Consider the following 15,835-nt stretch of genomic DNA (forward strand, 5'->3'; position numbering starts at 1 on the left):
AGTCAGAGCGGGGAGGGGCGGCCGGCTGAATATATGATTACCAAGCAACAGACTTTGTTTGGGACAACATTTTATATGGTTCAAACGACCTTCAGGACAATATGTGACTAATTCAAGGTTTGCCACCTCTCGATGTATGGATTTGGTGTTCGATCACAGCTACGAGTGCCTATAATTTAACATTGGAATATCTATATCTGTCGGTGTAATTATCTTGTCTTCGAATCAATCCCGTTGGACATTTATTAGTTAGAGAAAATATTCCACATTCGCCTTTAATTTCCATTCTCCTTAGGCTGGTCAGGGGCGCGATATTTCGAAAGATCATGACGAGAGGAGCTGTTATTTGCGTGAACCATGGAAGTGGTGAGTGAGCATTTTTCCATCTGGAGATACAGGAGATACTATTCACAGCGTTAAATATTGTCTATGGCTAGGTCCAATGCCTGTTCTTGGAGATGAGTACCACACGGATGTCACCAAATCGCTCCAGGAGACTATTCCTAGAATCCTGCGACTGGGGACTCCTGAAGCCCCACGTGCTATTCTAGTTATTACCGCACACTGGTCCGAAAATTATCCCACCGTTTCGTCAGCTGACAAGCATGAGCTGTACTATGACTATCGGGGTTTCCCTCCGCAAAGCTATTCGCTGAAATATGATGCGCCCGGTTCGCGTCGTGTGGCAGAAGAGGTAGGTAAGGCGCTTGAGAACGAAGGCTTACGTCCCGTGCTGGATGATAAACGAGGTAAGATTCCGATTATACACTCGAAAAGGTGTGAAAATACATATTAAATGAATTGAACGCTTCAAACATCAGGTTGGGATCATGGGGTTTTTATTCCATTTATGCTCATCAATCCGCTAGCCAATGTTCCCCTCGTTCAAATATCTGTGCTTCTTAGCGAAAACGCACAGGATCATTTGAACATGGGACGCGCCTTTGAAAAACTTCGTGACTCTAATATTGCTATCCTCGGTTCAGGGTTTTCTTCAGTTCATAATCTGCCTGTGATGCTGAAGATCAGTAGAGGTTTTCTTCCCATGTCGTCGTTCCAGGCCAATTATGAAGCTTGGAACAAGAGCCTTACAGGAGCAGTTTTGGAGGAAAACGCGGATGAGCGTTGCAGGAAACTCGAGAAGTGGAGAGGATTTCCTCACAGCGATGAAATGCACCCCCCGGCAAGAGCAGAGCACTTTCTACCCCTTCTTGTTTGTGCGGGCGCTGCGGGTGATGAGAAGGGTGAGGTTCTTCATGACAAGTTTGGCGAATTCGATATCTATTCGTACTATTGGAGTTAGTCTGAGTGGTTATTTTAAAATTCACCAGTTGTATATTACATTTCCCATTCTTTCCATTGTTGCTTTACTCATTTAAGAGAGCATCTCTTCTCCTTGTTCCGGTTCTGTGGACAAGTTATAGCATGGTTTGTGGTTGGGATTTATTTCCCCAAAGTTGAATATCCGATTGCAGTAAATTCAATCAACATAGTGTATGCGACTTCTCTCTGTTCTCCATGCATCATTTTCCCTCTTATCCTTGCAAAAGAATCCACCACGCCGAAACGCCAGCCAATGAGAACTTCGTATCTAGCAGAGGGTCCCGAGTCATTAATATCCTTCTCTTATCACTGTGATCTCGTCAGAGAGCCGTGGCAGTGAACTTCTCCGTATAAAGAGGATAAACTTTTTCGACCGGATACGCTTAATTGACAGAGAATCACCTGAGGTACATAGTACTGTTTTAGAAAGGACCGCAAAGCTCCGAACTTGGAAGTCACAAATAAATGTGGCGGGGTGAGCATGAGCACTAGCGACTATGAGCAGTGTTGAAAAGACCGCTTGACACAATTATCAGTAAAGAAAATGTAACTATCATTTGTTTTTGGCTGGAAATCAAGATTTGAAATCAATATAGAACGCATTTTCGGGAGTTTGGCCGGGTGGCTTGCCGAGCACTAGTTTACACAGGGAAATAGCTTAACCTTGTTTCGCTAATCCATTCCTACTAAAGGCGGCAGGCGGAGTCCGGAGCACCAATGAGCTTAAGGCTTATCGCTGTCACTCATGTTTAGTACTCGCGCTCGGCCAAGTGGATAGCCCATTTGGCCCAGTTCTCGTCATTGTGGAGGACTGATGTGGTATATCAATAAGGATCGGCAGGGTATGGGCGGCCGCCCTTTGTCCGCCCTGCTGTAAATGAATCGTACTCATTTCAGAGCATCGTTGGTGGCCCAAGTGAAACGGGTATGTTTGATGCCAATCTAAACCGTCGAAGTGTACTTTAAATGACGTTCTCTTCGTCAAGAAGTCACAAAAAAGTACGAACAGACTCCAAAGGTTGAGAAACTCGAATTATCACATATTCCATAAACTTTCCTCTGACAATCCTAAGTAGCAATGTCGGCAGCTCAGTCGGCGCCTCATGTCCTTATAATTGGCGGAGGTTTGGGTGGCTTGGCTCTTGCTCAGATATTGAGGAAACAAGGTATCTCGTTTGAAGTTTTCGAACGGGATTTAAATAAGGAGGCTCGCCCAACTGGATGGGCTATTGGATTGCATAGGTTAGGGAATCCTAATCCATCTAAACCATTTTTCCAAGCATACTCTTTGGATCTCCAAAGCAGTCGTTGACATTCATATTCAGTATTATTGACGAACTAGAGTCCGCTGTTCCCAATGATCTTCCTCCTCTCGAGCCCTTTGTGAACCATCTGCAACCACTCACGCTGCCTGCTCAGTTGGTTTTTTATACCTCTCCAAATCTCGCAGAGCGTTTCGGTGTCGAAAATAGTCCATCGACCAGGATTGTCCGAGCAAATCGCCGCCGTCTTCGTGATTGGCTAAGAATAAATATCCCTATTTACTATAACAAGAAGCTGGTTCGGGTTGACGAGACGGAGGCTGGCGTCACAGCTCACTTCGAGGATGGAATAAGTGCTACAGGCGACATCCTTATAGGGGCTGACGGGATACGAAGTGTCGGTATGTAGTGTTTGTTGCTCTTGAATCTTTTGTTTTTTTGTCCGAATCCTGGCTTAAATCAAAGGGATACCCAAGTTCGCCAATGCCTCCTTCATGGCGAAGATATAATTAAAGTGGCCCCAGTCGGAAATATCATCGGCGAGCTTGTACTTTCCGACAAGGACATGATCGAACAGCTTCAGCTCGGTCACTCGGCATGGATCTGTAATATAAATGTCGATGACTTGATCGGCGTCTTCGGCGGAGTCAATGAAGTCCATACGAGCGGAAAGTCAGGCGATTATTATTGGTCGGTGGCTTGGCAAGATGATACTGTCCCAATTCACAAGAGCGATTACTGGACACAGACAGCTACAAAAGAAGAATTACATTCTTTTGCAGTTCAGAAGGTCCGCAGGCTACCGGACAAATTGAGAAAGATCATTGAGCAGACACCAGTGGATGGCATGAAGCTCAAACCCATTCTTTACTATGATGTGGAGCTCAATAAAGGTCGAATTCAGGTTGGACGAGTAATGCTGCTTGGAGACGCAGCTCATTCAATGTATCCTTGTAAGTTATCCTGCGTCATAAGCCGCCCCCCCTCACCTGAACAACAAAATGAAGTAAAAAAAGGAAAATTACAAAGAGAAAGAAAAGAGACATCCTTATTGTTCACTTATGTTTATGAAGCTAATTTTCCTTCGTTTTTCTTTCTGTCAAGTCCGAGGTGAGGGCGCGATCCATGCTCTAGTTGATGCGATGTCTATTGGCCGCACGATTTCGCAAAACCGAGGCTCGATTGTTAACACACCTGACACACAACGAATCCTGCAAGATTGTCAGGATGAAATTCTGGAGCGTGGTGCTAAGGCCGTCAGGGCAAGTAGGGCAGTCTATTTTCCGGAAAAGGAAAAGGTGACTTTTACGGGGCCTAGAATGGCTTGGGGTCATCCTTCACGTCCAATTCCTGTCAAGACCATCAGCGTGTAGAATCACTGAAAGTCCTGTGGCTTCGTAAGCCACATATTTGAGTTTTCCATGGCTATACGATTATTCCCGAAGCAGCGTACAAGCTCACGCCAAATGGATTGCCCAAGAAACCCTTTTTAATTTAGAGTACGCGCATTTTACATTATAAATTTTTTGTTTTTTTTTGAATGGCACTCCGAGCCTGGCTTTCCTCATTTAGATAGGTTAGGTTATACAATTACACAAGTTTACGTCTCATACTCAAGTTTTCAGGTTCAGGATATAAAAAAAGGGCCAAGCCGTCTCGATGCGAACCGGCCCGCGTTATTGTCACGGACCTGGATCCACCTTAGTTATGACAGCGGTGCGTCGAGATACGTTAGGCTTGGTTGAACCTCGCACAGGTTCCTTGGTAAACGTCGATAAGGTAACTTGAGTAAACGAAGTAACAATAGATCGGTCAATGGTCTTGGAAGTCTTAAACGTAACTAAGATAGAAGAGATCCCCCGTACAGCCTGGTGCCCGTACGAGTTAGAATGCCTTGCTGACTCTCACTGTTGTATTTGAGTGACTTATGTCAAAGAGCTATGAAGAAGTAAATACATGATGGTAAAGACCGTCCTTATATATCCAGCCGTATACCGTATATCGTCTACCACTTGTGGTAGATGGTAGATAGTAGATCATCCATTGCCCAATGAGCGTAGCTCATTGTGTATACCATTTATCTTCCTTATCAGCGGTATCTTATTCATATCTTCACGTGACTTGGTGCGTGTTCCATACCAGGGTGTCCACTTCGTGACATCCTTCCATCTTGTCTGTAATCGTATGGTTCATACGCCTTCAAATCCAAAGTGACCTTTCCTCCTTGGTCATAGTATATTTTAGCGCCATGCAGGTTGATTCGTAACACACTTATACCACAAGGTATAAGCTAAAAAGACCACATTGACCCACATTGTTGAGTCCTCCCGAATTAGCGCTTATAGATATGCCCCACGTCATCACATGACATACACCCGGTGTCGGAACTTGAACGTAATACCGTTTCACCAAAAAGGACGCCCTTAAAGGGAATTTGGTATTTTTGAGGTATTTGCGAACCGTTCCGTAGTTCGACTTCTGTATTGTCACGTGACACCACTTAGTTAGTTACTGGTCCCCGGAGACCTAGATAGGGACCAATGATATTCATCATCCTTCCACGATTAGTGTGCCCGTTATATGTATCCTATTGGAATCTTTTGGGTACTAGTCCGAACGGGGTTAGGCTCTGATAGGAGTTGTACAATTTGGGTGAGGAATAATTGACTCTGATTTGCACGTCTTCTAAAACATAGCTAACTACACATCTTGATCCTCTTTATATACACATCATAGTGGCAAAGTATCACGGATTTACGGGATAAATGACCATCCTGACTCCAAACTGTAGGCTTGAGTTTGGCTCTCATGTTCTCACGGATATGTCGTTATTCCGAGGAATCATGATTAGTAATGACATCCTGATTGGGATTAGCGTATCAAATATCCAACACACCCCTCCAGGAATGGAAGCTTAGAGCTTTTTATTCCTGTGTCAAATGGCCTATATTCACTAGTCCTTGGTGTTTTCTCCAATCTAGGAACGGCTGACCGCGTAGGATCTTGGTAAGTCCATCTGCAGCCATTCGCTTGGTGTCCACCCATTCAATCCGGAGGCGCTTCTTGGAGATCTCTTGCCTTAGCCAGTGATGATATATATCAACATGTTTGAGATTCGTTCGAAACTGCGGTTCTTCACTAGTCAATAGTGCAACAGTCTGCTTGTTATCGCATTGGATAGAGAGCTCTCTATCAGGCTTGAAGCCAATTGACCTGAAAACACGTTTCCAAACTTGAAGCCTCTTGGCGGCCTCGGTGGCAGCTCGGAGTTCGGCTTCGGTGGTTGATGTCGTGACTAGGCGTTGTTTTGTGGCTCTCCAGTCGACTGGGCCCCCATATATTTGGACCAAATAACCCTCGGAACTTGTACGGTCGGGGTTGTCTCCAAATGAGGCATCTGAGGCACATATAAACGCGTCTTTCTCAGGATTTTGCGGTGGTGAGAATTCAATAGCTAGGAAGCGAGTGTTATAAAGATATTGGATAACCCTCCTTATCTGCTGGAAATGGGCGATTGAAGGATTTTTCGTGTGTTTGGCTAGTTCGTTGACAGCCTTTGCAACGTCGATCCGTGTCATGATAGAGGCATACAGGGCGGATCCAACAAGCTCTTGATAGGCGTGAATCTCTTGATTAGTTGCTTCTCCTTTTGAGGCCTCAATATTGCCAGATATTGGTGTGTCGACGTTGTTCGTGGTGTTGATATTGAACTGACTGGCTATCTTCGCGATATAGGAATCCTGACAGAGCCAAATCTTTCTCTGGGCTCGGTCACGAAGGATCCTAATGTTCAGAAACCATTCGAATTTATCCATTTTTCGGAGCTCGTATTTGCTCGTAAGGCCTTTCTCAGTTTCTTCGAAAATAGCTTGTTTTTTGTCCTTGTCGTAGAACACAAGGATGTCATCAACAAAAAATAGTATAAGAACGCCATTTTTGATAAATAGACATTCTTCATCAGGTATTGGAACAAATCCCAGGCTTAATAAGGTCGTTGTTAGTTCTTTCTGCCATAACCGAGGACTTCTCCGTAATCCGTATAGAGCTCGCCGTAATTTTATGACCTTGCTACTTTGTTTGAAGCCATCTGGACACAATGTATAAACCTCCTTATCCAATAGACTGTTTATGAAGGCATTCACGGCATCGTATTGCACAATCTCCAAGTCGAATATAGCGGCTAGAGCCATCATCAGCCTAAAATTTCGGGCTGCCAGTGTGGCTGCTCGCTTCTCGAGCTCATTGGGCTGTTGTAGATCACCGCGCACACAGATCCTTGCTTTGAACTTTGAAAGTTTGCCATACTTGTCAAATTTGTATTTGAAAACCCATGTCAGTGGTAGAATATGCTTATTTTGAGGTCTAGGAACAAACTCAAACGTGCCTTTCTTGTTTAAAGCTTCAAACTCGGTTTTCGCAGCTTGTATGAACTGATTTTTGAATTTGTGTCGTAAAACGCCCGTCCAATTCTTAGGTTCTGGTGGAAGCTGTTCTGTAAGTGGTTTTTCAAGCTTTTCTAGTGCAGCTAAAAGGATTTTGTCCGTTGTCGAATCTTGTAGCAACTTTTGCCTGGCTAAAAATGCGCGGCTGAGTTTTTTGTGCTTCTTCCTTGATAAAGAGCTTGATTCTGGACTTAGGGCTCTTTTTGACGGTACTCGAATCCTGGGTCCTGTCACTATATTGCTTTCTGAGAGGTCCGCGTTAATCTCCTGTGCTCGAGAGGTACTAAGGGGTTCCTGAGTTCCTGTTGACTCATTCTTTTCGCTTGAATGCTGAGAGGCTCCTTGAGGCGGGGTAGGTAAGTCGTTGTTGACGTTATTTGCTTTTTCTGCATCATGATTGGCTGAAAGCCTTTCCATGGTCACGGGACTTGAAGATTGAGGAAGCTGTTTGTCGCTGGGGATATTCTTATCCTCGTCAACTTCTTCCTTGATATTATCCTCATGCTCCACCCCTCCAGCTGAGTCGATTTTCAACTTCTTCACCACGGATTTCTCACGATTGTCAATTTGTGTCGCTTCTTGGGCTTCATTTTCTGGATTTTCGTGGTCAATATCCATAGTATCCTGATCCGGCTGGGTTGGTTCGTCAATCTCCATGTTTTGTGGCACATCTTGTTGTATATCCAGTGCTTGACCTGGCCTGCTAATATCCATGGAATCATGAGGTAATGTGCCTCCAGTATTTTCAATATTTGACACAACTGGGCTGACCATGCTTTGTAGATTCATATCTTCGTCAACTGAGTCGATTATATCGTTTTGCTCGATGTCTTCAAGATTTGGTATGTCAACGTTGTCAACGTATCTCTGCACACCTTCTCTGACAATCTCTTTAACAAATGGATGTTCTGGGTCATATTTCTTCGTCTCGTCGAAGATGACGTCTCTGGCGCGTATGACTTTCGATCCATTAGGTCCAGTAGTCCATACCTTCCAGATATTGTGAGCTTCATATCCCACCAAGAATCCTATCTGGGCGCGCAGAGCCATCTTCTCGCTTTTCTTAGTGTCCACTCTGACATATGCCTTAGATCCGAATAGAAACAGATTCCCAACGTATGGTTTCGTCCCATGAGCCATCTCATATGCTGTCTTATAGCCCAAGGCTTTTATCGGAGTTCTGTTTAGGATCCAAACGGCAGCTTTCATAGCCTCTGGCCATAATCCTTGAGGTAAGTTGGCTTCCTGGATTAGGCTGCGAGATTTCATGCTGATAATTCCTCCAGCTCGCTCGCTTGGGCCGTTTTGCTCTGGTGTATCTGGCACGGTGACAATCAGTCTGATTTTTCTCTTTTGAGAATAGTCCCTGAAGCTGATTCCATTAAGCGATGACTCTCCGTCTAGTTGGATCTCCTCAATCCTTGTCTTGAAGGTATGTTCGATCTCTTCAATCATGTTTTCAAGGTTGAAGTTGACTGACTTTGTACGAGTTGTCGTTAGGATGTGAAACTTCGTGTATGGGTCAACAGCATGCAATGCATATGAATCCTTGTTCATTGCAAGATTCATGACAATAATATCCACAAATAACTTTTGGAATGGCCTTGTCGGTGGCGTCATTGGAACTCTGCTGATTTTCTTGCGTATCTTGGTGATTGCACAGACTTCGCATTTTTCCTCGAATCCTTCCTCGTTCCTTTTTTGGAACGGTGCGGTAATGTTTGCTCCCTCAGTGGCCTTCTCTATGTTTTCAATCGATTTATTGGATACGTGGGCGAATCTCTTATGCCATACCTGTGCGGGATCCTTCAGTATTCTTTTGTCAAACGAACTTAAGGCTAACTCCTTTGATAGGGATGTCTTAGAATTCTTATTCGAGTTCCATTCAAGCAGATATAGCTTGCCAGTGCATTTGACATGGCAAAGGTCCTCGTTTGTTCGCTCGCTCCACAATCTGTCGGTTTTTCCATCGTATTTGATACCGTGGCTCCGAAGCTGGCTCATTGAGATAATTGTTGTAGGAAACCCTTCCACATACCACATTTCCAAGATCCGTATTCCTTTGCATATAACTTTATCGCTAATAGGATCTGTTGGGTGAAGGATGTACTGTCCTGGTCCATACATTTGGATCTCTGTTTTTCCGGCCATGATTGTTCGAACATTCGACTGCATATTAATAAGCTTATCCCGTTTATTGGTGATATGAACTGTCGCTCCACTGTCGAGTAAGGTCATCTCCTTAATATCAAGATTTCTGCTTGAGGCTGACAGTGCTGTACTGATCGGTGGATTTAGAGATGGTTGCTTGGCGTTGAGAAGTATGCCAATATACTCATCCGAATCATACAATAAATTTGCTGATTCTTTATTCCCATTGTCATTCTTAGCATCAGTTAAAAATGAGACTTTCGTCCCACTACTGCCTTCTTTTTCCAGTTTCTTCTTGATTCTTTGGAGCATTTTTGCTCTGGGATGTCCATGACGTCGCTCTAGTTGCTCGAACTTTTTCTGTATGGCTTCATCTGGTTTCCAATTGACGGTACGTTTCTTCGAATTCACATATGGGCAATCTTCAAATAGATGTTCCTGACCGCATATGCAGGTTCTCGTCTTTTGTTTGGGTGTTGTGTCTTGTTTTTCCTTCTCTGTCTGGTCGGATTTATCGCCAAATGTCGCCATAGCAATATCCCGTCTGGAAGGTGGATTAGATTTGGTATACACCTCTTCCCATTGTTCGAATTGACTAATAATCTCATCAACTGTTGGTATTTCTATTAGATGGTAGCTCCAGAATCAAGATCGAATTCGATCATACGGGTGGTCCATGTCTCATAGAACTTGGGTAAAACATTCTCAGTTGTTTGATGAAGTCCCTGGTTAATCGGTCGTCCGGAATCTCAGTGAATTTGGCGAATTTCATGTCAATTATTAAATCTCGCCATTTCTGAATCAACTCTTTTGGTTTCAAGGAATTTTTCGTCATTATGAGCTCTCGATGCTGCTCAATTAACAAGGCTCTTTCTCGGTTTGGTTTTGGAGCAAGCTCTTTCTTAAGCTTTCGTATTATTTCAGAAACTTCGCTGATTTCTCGAATCATAGGCTTATGTCCAATGTACACAGTGTCGAGAATATAAGAACGCATATGCTTCATACGTTTCTGGTGTTTCTCGTACCGACTGAGTTGTCGTTCGTATGTGTTGGATTCAATCTGATATTTCTGTAATAACAGCTGCGCTTCACTTGTTTTGCTGAAGTCTATCTCAGGCGCAACTGGCTCCATAGGCTTGGCTGGTGCGGGCTCAAGTACCATCCGGTTTGGGTCAGGGTTAATGTATTCCCATACATTCTCCTTCATTGCCTCCGTGCTAAGCTGTTCGATCCATTTTCTCCAGTCGTCTGTCGTTTTTAGGATTACAATGTTCTTCCTGGTATCCATTGCTAATATCTTGTATTGCTCTTGGATCGTTTTGAACTGTATCACAATCGAGGACGCTCACTGGTTTGGTATCGTGGCTGGCTGTACAAGATTTCCGAATTGAGGATTGATCTGTGAATAGCTTCAAGTGTAGCTCACAGTGATCCCGGGCTCATAACTATTGGAATCTTTTGGGTACTAGTCCGAACGGGGTTAGGCTCTGATAGGAGTTGTACAATTTGGGTGAGGAATAATTGACTCTGATTTGCACGTCTTCTAAAACATAGCTAACTACACATCTTGATCCTCTTTATATACACATCATAGTGGCAAAGTATCACGGATTTACGGGATAAATGACCATCCTGACTCCAAACTGTAGGCTTGAGTTTGGCTCTCATGTTCTCACGGATATGTCGTTATTCCGAGGAATCATGATTAGTAATGACATCCTGATTGGGATTAGCGTATCAAATATCCAACATATCCTGCTAGTCACGTGATTTTATTTCCAACACCCGGAAGAGGTAGTGCGCCGGACGGCACGGTTAGTGTTACTTTAGAAGAGTAATAAATTAGGTATTCGGACACCGACCGGATCATTTCCTCCGGAAAATGCACTTCATACAAATTTCAAGCCTGAATGTGTAACCCAAATACAAAATACAAAAATCCAATTAGCAGTCCTGTGACGGACAAGCCCTACAGGTCTCAGCGCCTAACGGGATGGACCCTGAATTTTGTTTTATGCCTTTGTATGTAAATAGAATTCCTCTGTCATTATGGTATATTTACCGAAATGCCCATTGCATCTTCTTTGTATGTAGCAATATATTCCCAGCTTACTCTTTGGATCTGTTATCTATGTTTATAGGCTTAGTTTCCTAGCAAGTTGTATACTCCCGATCTCCATGTTCTATATCTTCGTGAACAAAGCTTCCCAATAGACTACTTTGGCGTGCACTGTTACAGTTAATAACCAAGGGTTGCGGGTTAGGTTTTACCAACCTTATGAAAAGAAAATCCAGGTGGATTTGACGATACTGCTTTGAATAACCATATTACAACCCCTTGAAGCCATTTCCATCCAATAGCTGGTAACAAGGATGAGGGCGGCCGCCCTTCTCCACTGGCATCCGCCTTTCGCTTGCACATGTTACTAAGTGATCGACAACCGGGTTAACATAATGTGACCCTCAGACAATTCCCGGGGGTGGTGTTATGTACTAAACAAGACTCAATGCAAATGCGTGGAGAAAATTCCATGAGTAGTTTGTTTGGAGATACCAGAGTCCCGTCCCGAGTTATGCAACTTACCGCCGATTTCCGCTGAGATGGATCACAGGTATACTAAACTGACAGTGCACATATGCCCAGGACCATTTATGCACTCTGTAGGGAGTACAGCTCAATGTCTTGCTAGTCGAGGTAATAAATATTTTAATTGCCTGACACAAGAACGGTCATTTGGACTTAAAAAAAACACCAGTTGAAAAACCACCTACCGTTTCCGACGATGCCAGAACCCAGCGACTCGGACCTTGTGTCACAACCTGTCACGGATCCTGAAAAGGATGGCGACGTTGCTGAAGAAACAAACATAGCAGATATCGATCCAAATCTTGTGTGGTGGGATGGTGAAAATGATCCTAACAATCCATACAACTGGCCTACATGGAGGAAGGCTTTGAACTGCGGACTTGTCAGCGCGTTGAGCTTTATCACACCTCTAACTTCATGTAGGAATCCCAGCCTGTTTTGATCATCTCCACAATTTCACTTTTCTCAATGCTGACTCAGGACTAATTTGCAGCCATCTTTGCACCTGGTGTTCCTCAGTTGATGAGAGATTTTCATAATGACAACACCGAGTTAGCATCTTTCGTCGTATCTGTTTTCGTTCTTGGGTTTGCCTTGGGTCCGCTTCTGGTCGCTCCGTTGTCCGAAATCTATGGCCGTTTGATAGTTTATCACGTCTGCAATGTCGGCTTCATTGCTTTCCTTATTGCATGTGCTGTCGCTCCGTCTCTGAATAGCCTCATCGTTTTCCGTTTTTTCTCTGGTGCGCTGGGATCAGCGCCTCTAACGAACAGTGGCGGCACGGTTGCGGACACAATTCACCAAGAGAAGCGTGGCAGGGTCATGTCCATAACCTTGATTGGGACCTTACTGGGACCTGCCGTGGGACCTGTTATTGGCGGCTTTTTAGCAAATGCGAAGGGCTGGCGCTGGGTATTCTGGTTATGCACAATCGTTGCTGGTGCTCTCGGTTTGGCCATGTTTTTTTGTTGCAGTGAGACATACGCTCCCATCCTCTTAGAGCGGAAAGCTCAAAGGCTCAGGAAGACCACCAATAATCCACTGCTGCGCTCCAAACTTGATCGAAATCTTAGTCCACGAGACTATTTTATTCGCAGCATCGTACGCCCCATAAAATTGCTATTCCTTTCTCCCATTTGTACTATTTTCGCAGTTTACTTGGCCATTGTGTATGGCTACCTCTATTTACTGTTTACTTCCTTTTCGGAAGTCTTCACGACTGTGTATGGTTTCAACACTGGCACCAGTGGACTTTCTTACCTAGGAATCGGCGTGGGCAACCTGTGCGGGCTGGTTTACTATAGTGCTACCTCTGATCGCACGATGCAACGAATGGCAAAGATGAGTAAAGACACTCAAGACCTGAAACCTGAATATCGTCTTCCGTTGCTCAGGGTTGGGGCTGTCTTACTCCCTACGGGACTTTTCATTTACGGATGGACAGTGGAATACAAAGTGCAGTGGATTGTACCAATTCTAGGCACAGCCATATTCGGCATAGGCGCTATTCTTTGCATGATACCGACTATCACCTACTTGGTCGATGCTTTCACAATCTATGCAGCTAGTGCCATGGCAGCTAATACTGTCATCCGTTCCATTGCTGGGTCTGTTCTCCCTCTTGCTGGCAGTAAAATGTACGAGACTCTCGGATATGGCTGGGGTAATAGTCTATTGGGGTTTATTGCCGCTTGCATGATTCCAGTTCCCTGGGTGATCATTCGCTATGGCGAATTCTTGCGTCGAAAATATTCAGTGGAGAATCTCTGAACAGAGCGTATTTTTTTTTTCTCGGCCACGATTTTTGGGACAAATTTGCAAGATTCACTCAGCTGCTGTCTAGTTGTTTTGCGGCAGTAGTATTTTCTAATTTCGTTCCTGTCTATTGGCCTTACTTACGGCGGCCTACAGTGAATTTCATCATCAGTATTAATATTTGCATTGAGCTGTTGGGCAGCTCAGGGTCATCACTGCCAAAAATGATGAGAGCTAGGCGAGATCAATATAAAGTAAATAGCAGCTTGAAAACAAAATAGTTAATAATGTATTATTATTATTATTCTTGAAAAGCTGAAATAGGAGTAGAAGAATTGATAATATAAATGATATTGAAATGTTATAGTCTATTCAACTATCTTCAAATACAATAAAAAAAAGATATTTCTAAGGAAAAACTTGAACTATAAGGCAGATGAAAATGTAACTAAGTATAGATTACGTCCTAAGATGTACAATCACTACCACATAAATTTGGATTGACGATCGGTTCCTTGCAGGCCAAAAACACCCAGTTATACTTGATGTCTCTAGGCCCTCTTGGGAGATACCTTATGAAAGAAGCTTACAATGAACAGAATAAGCAGTATCACTAGAGTGGTTCTATTTCACTTGGCTTTCAATGCACATTTAAAAAATTGCGTTATAATATTGCGAAGTTTGAAATGAAAATAGAAAAAAAATATTCAGACTGAATTCGTAGTAATCGTCCTGAGCTAAAGCTGGTATTTTGTGCACAGCACTCCATCTCTCCACACAGCTTGGATATTCAAAGAATCCTCGATATTATCGAGTGGATTGCCCTTGACAAGCAGGAGGTCAGCTTTGAAGCCCTTTTCAATGAGGCCTCGATCATTTAGCCCGAAACATCGAGCAACCACTTCAGTAGCTGAGCGTATTGCCTCTTCACAAGTAAAATCACACTTGTTTACCAACAGGAACATCTCATGGTGTTGCGAGAGACCCCAGGCAGTCCCAGGGGATGAGCCTGAATCTGAGCCACTACAAGCTGGTCAGTTAATACAAGGCGGGGACATACTAGAATGATCAACCAAAGAATGTCAATACCAGCCTGCTTCAACTGCCTCACACTCTCATATGCGTATTCGACGGAGGCGGTCTCATGGCCAAAACCCATGCACATGCACATGTTCCGCTTCGAGGAAGGATCGAGCAGATTTTGGACGCGGTGGTCGTGCGCAAACCTCTCGGCAATGGATCTGTCTTGCTTTGTTAGGCTCCCGATGGTAACTAAGGTTGGACTGCACCAGGCGCTGTTTGTCTTGTAGGCTTGAACCAGCTCCGGAGTTATTGCTTTGTCACAAAAAGTGTGCGCCATTCCGTCCACACCTGCGTTTAATATCTCCATAGTATCTGACAAAGTCAAAGCGTGAGCGACAACTTCAGCTGACGGTCATGTGCTGCAGAAACTAGTGCTTTTTGTAGTTCGATGGATGGCAGCTTGACTTCAAAGCCCATAGACCCCCCAGATTCATGCATCAACTTGACGTAGTCGGCTCCCTCGGAAATACGATCATCCACAAACTTTGAAGCTTCTGAGGGTGATGAAATCTTGGGCCAAGAAGCGACTTTAGCGATAGCCTAATAGTAGAGCACGTCAGTGATTTATTGATTTCGTTCTTCCTTGATGCTTTATGGCTATGAATAATGAAGGTTTTAGCCAACGCACCTCTGGGCTTTGGCTGATACGAGGCATAACTGCCTCAGGCCACCCACCACTGATCATCGCTGCCAAACTTGCACATTTGAAATCGGAAAAGTTCTTGTTCTGCGCTGCCAGACGCTTGAGCTTTGCCATGTTTTCCGGTTCATTGTGAAGATCCAAAACTGTGGTTACCCCAAAACGAAGTGATTGTTCTAGAGACAACTCGTTTCCGCCGTCCGCGTGCATATGTGCATCGATCAGACCAGGGAGAAGTTTGTGGTCAGGCATGGACAGCTTCTTGATGGCGCTTTGTGACTCCAAAAGCTTCTCTGGTGCAGGAACACAACCGTAATCTGCGATTTTCCCCTCAACAACATAGACATAGCCACAGGGGATGGCAAATTTGCCTGTGAAAATCTGTACGTCGGTAATCAAGAAGGTTGTGGTATCCATATTTCCTTTTCTTCTAGGCTTTGGCCGTTCCTGGAATCTTCGAAATTTTCGTTGTTTGTGTTCCTGCGAGGAATTGAACTATCCCGCCCCGGTTTTTGAAGGAAAAAAATCCCTTGTCAATGCTTCAGACAACTCATTAGTCCGTCTGATATCCTTAAGACGATCCGAAAATCGG

General features: G+C 44.1%; 5 protein-coding genes across 5 annotated transcripts, besides 3 other annotated features; 3 read left to right on the forward strand and 2 right to left on the reverse strand.

The window, feature by feature from the left end:
* Positions 1-326: 326 nt before the first annotated feature.
* Positions 327-1,303, forward strand: TSTA_066000 (uncharacterized protein; the record flags this gene model as incomplete). The annotated part of the gene is made up of 3 exons (XM_002340493.1): positions 327-366; positions 438-749; positions 822-1,303. The coding sequence occupies 3 exons, from the start codon at positions 327-329 to the stop codon at positions 1,301-1,303; spliced, it is 834 nt and encodes a 277-aa protein (XP_002340534.1).
* A 1,098-nt stretch (positions 1,304-2,401) lies between these two features.
* Positions 2,402-4,047, forward strand: TSTA_066010 (monooxygenase, putative; the record flags this gene model as incomplete). Its single annotated transcript, XM_002340494.1, has 4 exons — positions 2,402-2,565; positions 2,649-2,986; positions 3,062-3,538; positions 3,690-4,047. 4 exons carry the CDS (start codon positions 2,402-2,404, stop codon positions 3,956-3,958), a joined length of 1,248 nt encoding a protein of 415 aa, XP_002340535.1. The 3' UTR covers positions 3,959-4,047.
* Positions 4,048-5,509: 1,462 nt separating this feature from the next.
* On the reverse strand, positions 5,510-10,466 carry TSTA_066020 (uncharacterized protein; the record flags this gene model as incomplete). Its single annotated transcript, XM_002340495.1, has 2 exons — positions 5,510-9,781; positions 9,846-10,466. 2 exons carry the CDS (start codon positions 10,464-10,466, stop codon positions 5,510-5,512), a joined length of 4,893 nt encoding a protein of 1,630 aa, XP_002340536.1.
* Positions 5,531-7,426: a mobile genetic element.
* Positions 7,586-9,343: a mobile genetic element.
* Positions 8,156-9,124: a mobile genetic element.
* Positions 10,467-11,961: 1,495 nt separating the features above from the next.
* On the forward strand, positions 11,962-13,535 carry TSTA_066030 (bicyclomycin resistance protein, putative; the record flags this gene model as incomplete). The annotated part of the gene is made up of 2 exons (XM_002340496.1): positions 11,962-12,184; positions 12,259-13,535. 2 exons carry the CDS (start codon positions 11,962-11,964, stop codon positions 13,533-13,535), a joined length of 1,500 nt encoding a protein of 499 aa, XP_002340537.1.
* Positions 13,536-14,469: 934 nt separating this feature from the next.
* Positions 14,470-15,660, reverse strand: TSTA_066040 (uncharacterized protein; the record flags this gene model as incomplete). Its single annotated transcript, XM_002340497.1, has 4 exons — positions 14,470-14,535; positions 14,581-14,915; positions 14,954-15,143; positions 15,232-15,660. 4 exons carry the CDS (start codon positions 15,658-15,660, stop codon positions 14,470-14,472), a joined length of 1,020 nt encoding a protein of 339 aa, XP_002340538.1.
* Between the last annotated feature and the right edge of the window lie 175 nt (positions 15,661-15,835).

Source organism: Talaromyces stipitatus, genomic scaffold (assembly GCF_000003125.1).
Source record: "Talaromyces stipitatus ATCC 10500 scf_1105507295523 genomic scaffold, whole genome shotgun sequence".
Lineage (NCBI taxonomy): Eukaryota > Fungi > Ascomycota > Eurotiomycetes > Eurotiales > Trichocomaceae > Talaromyces > Talaromyces stipitatus.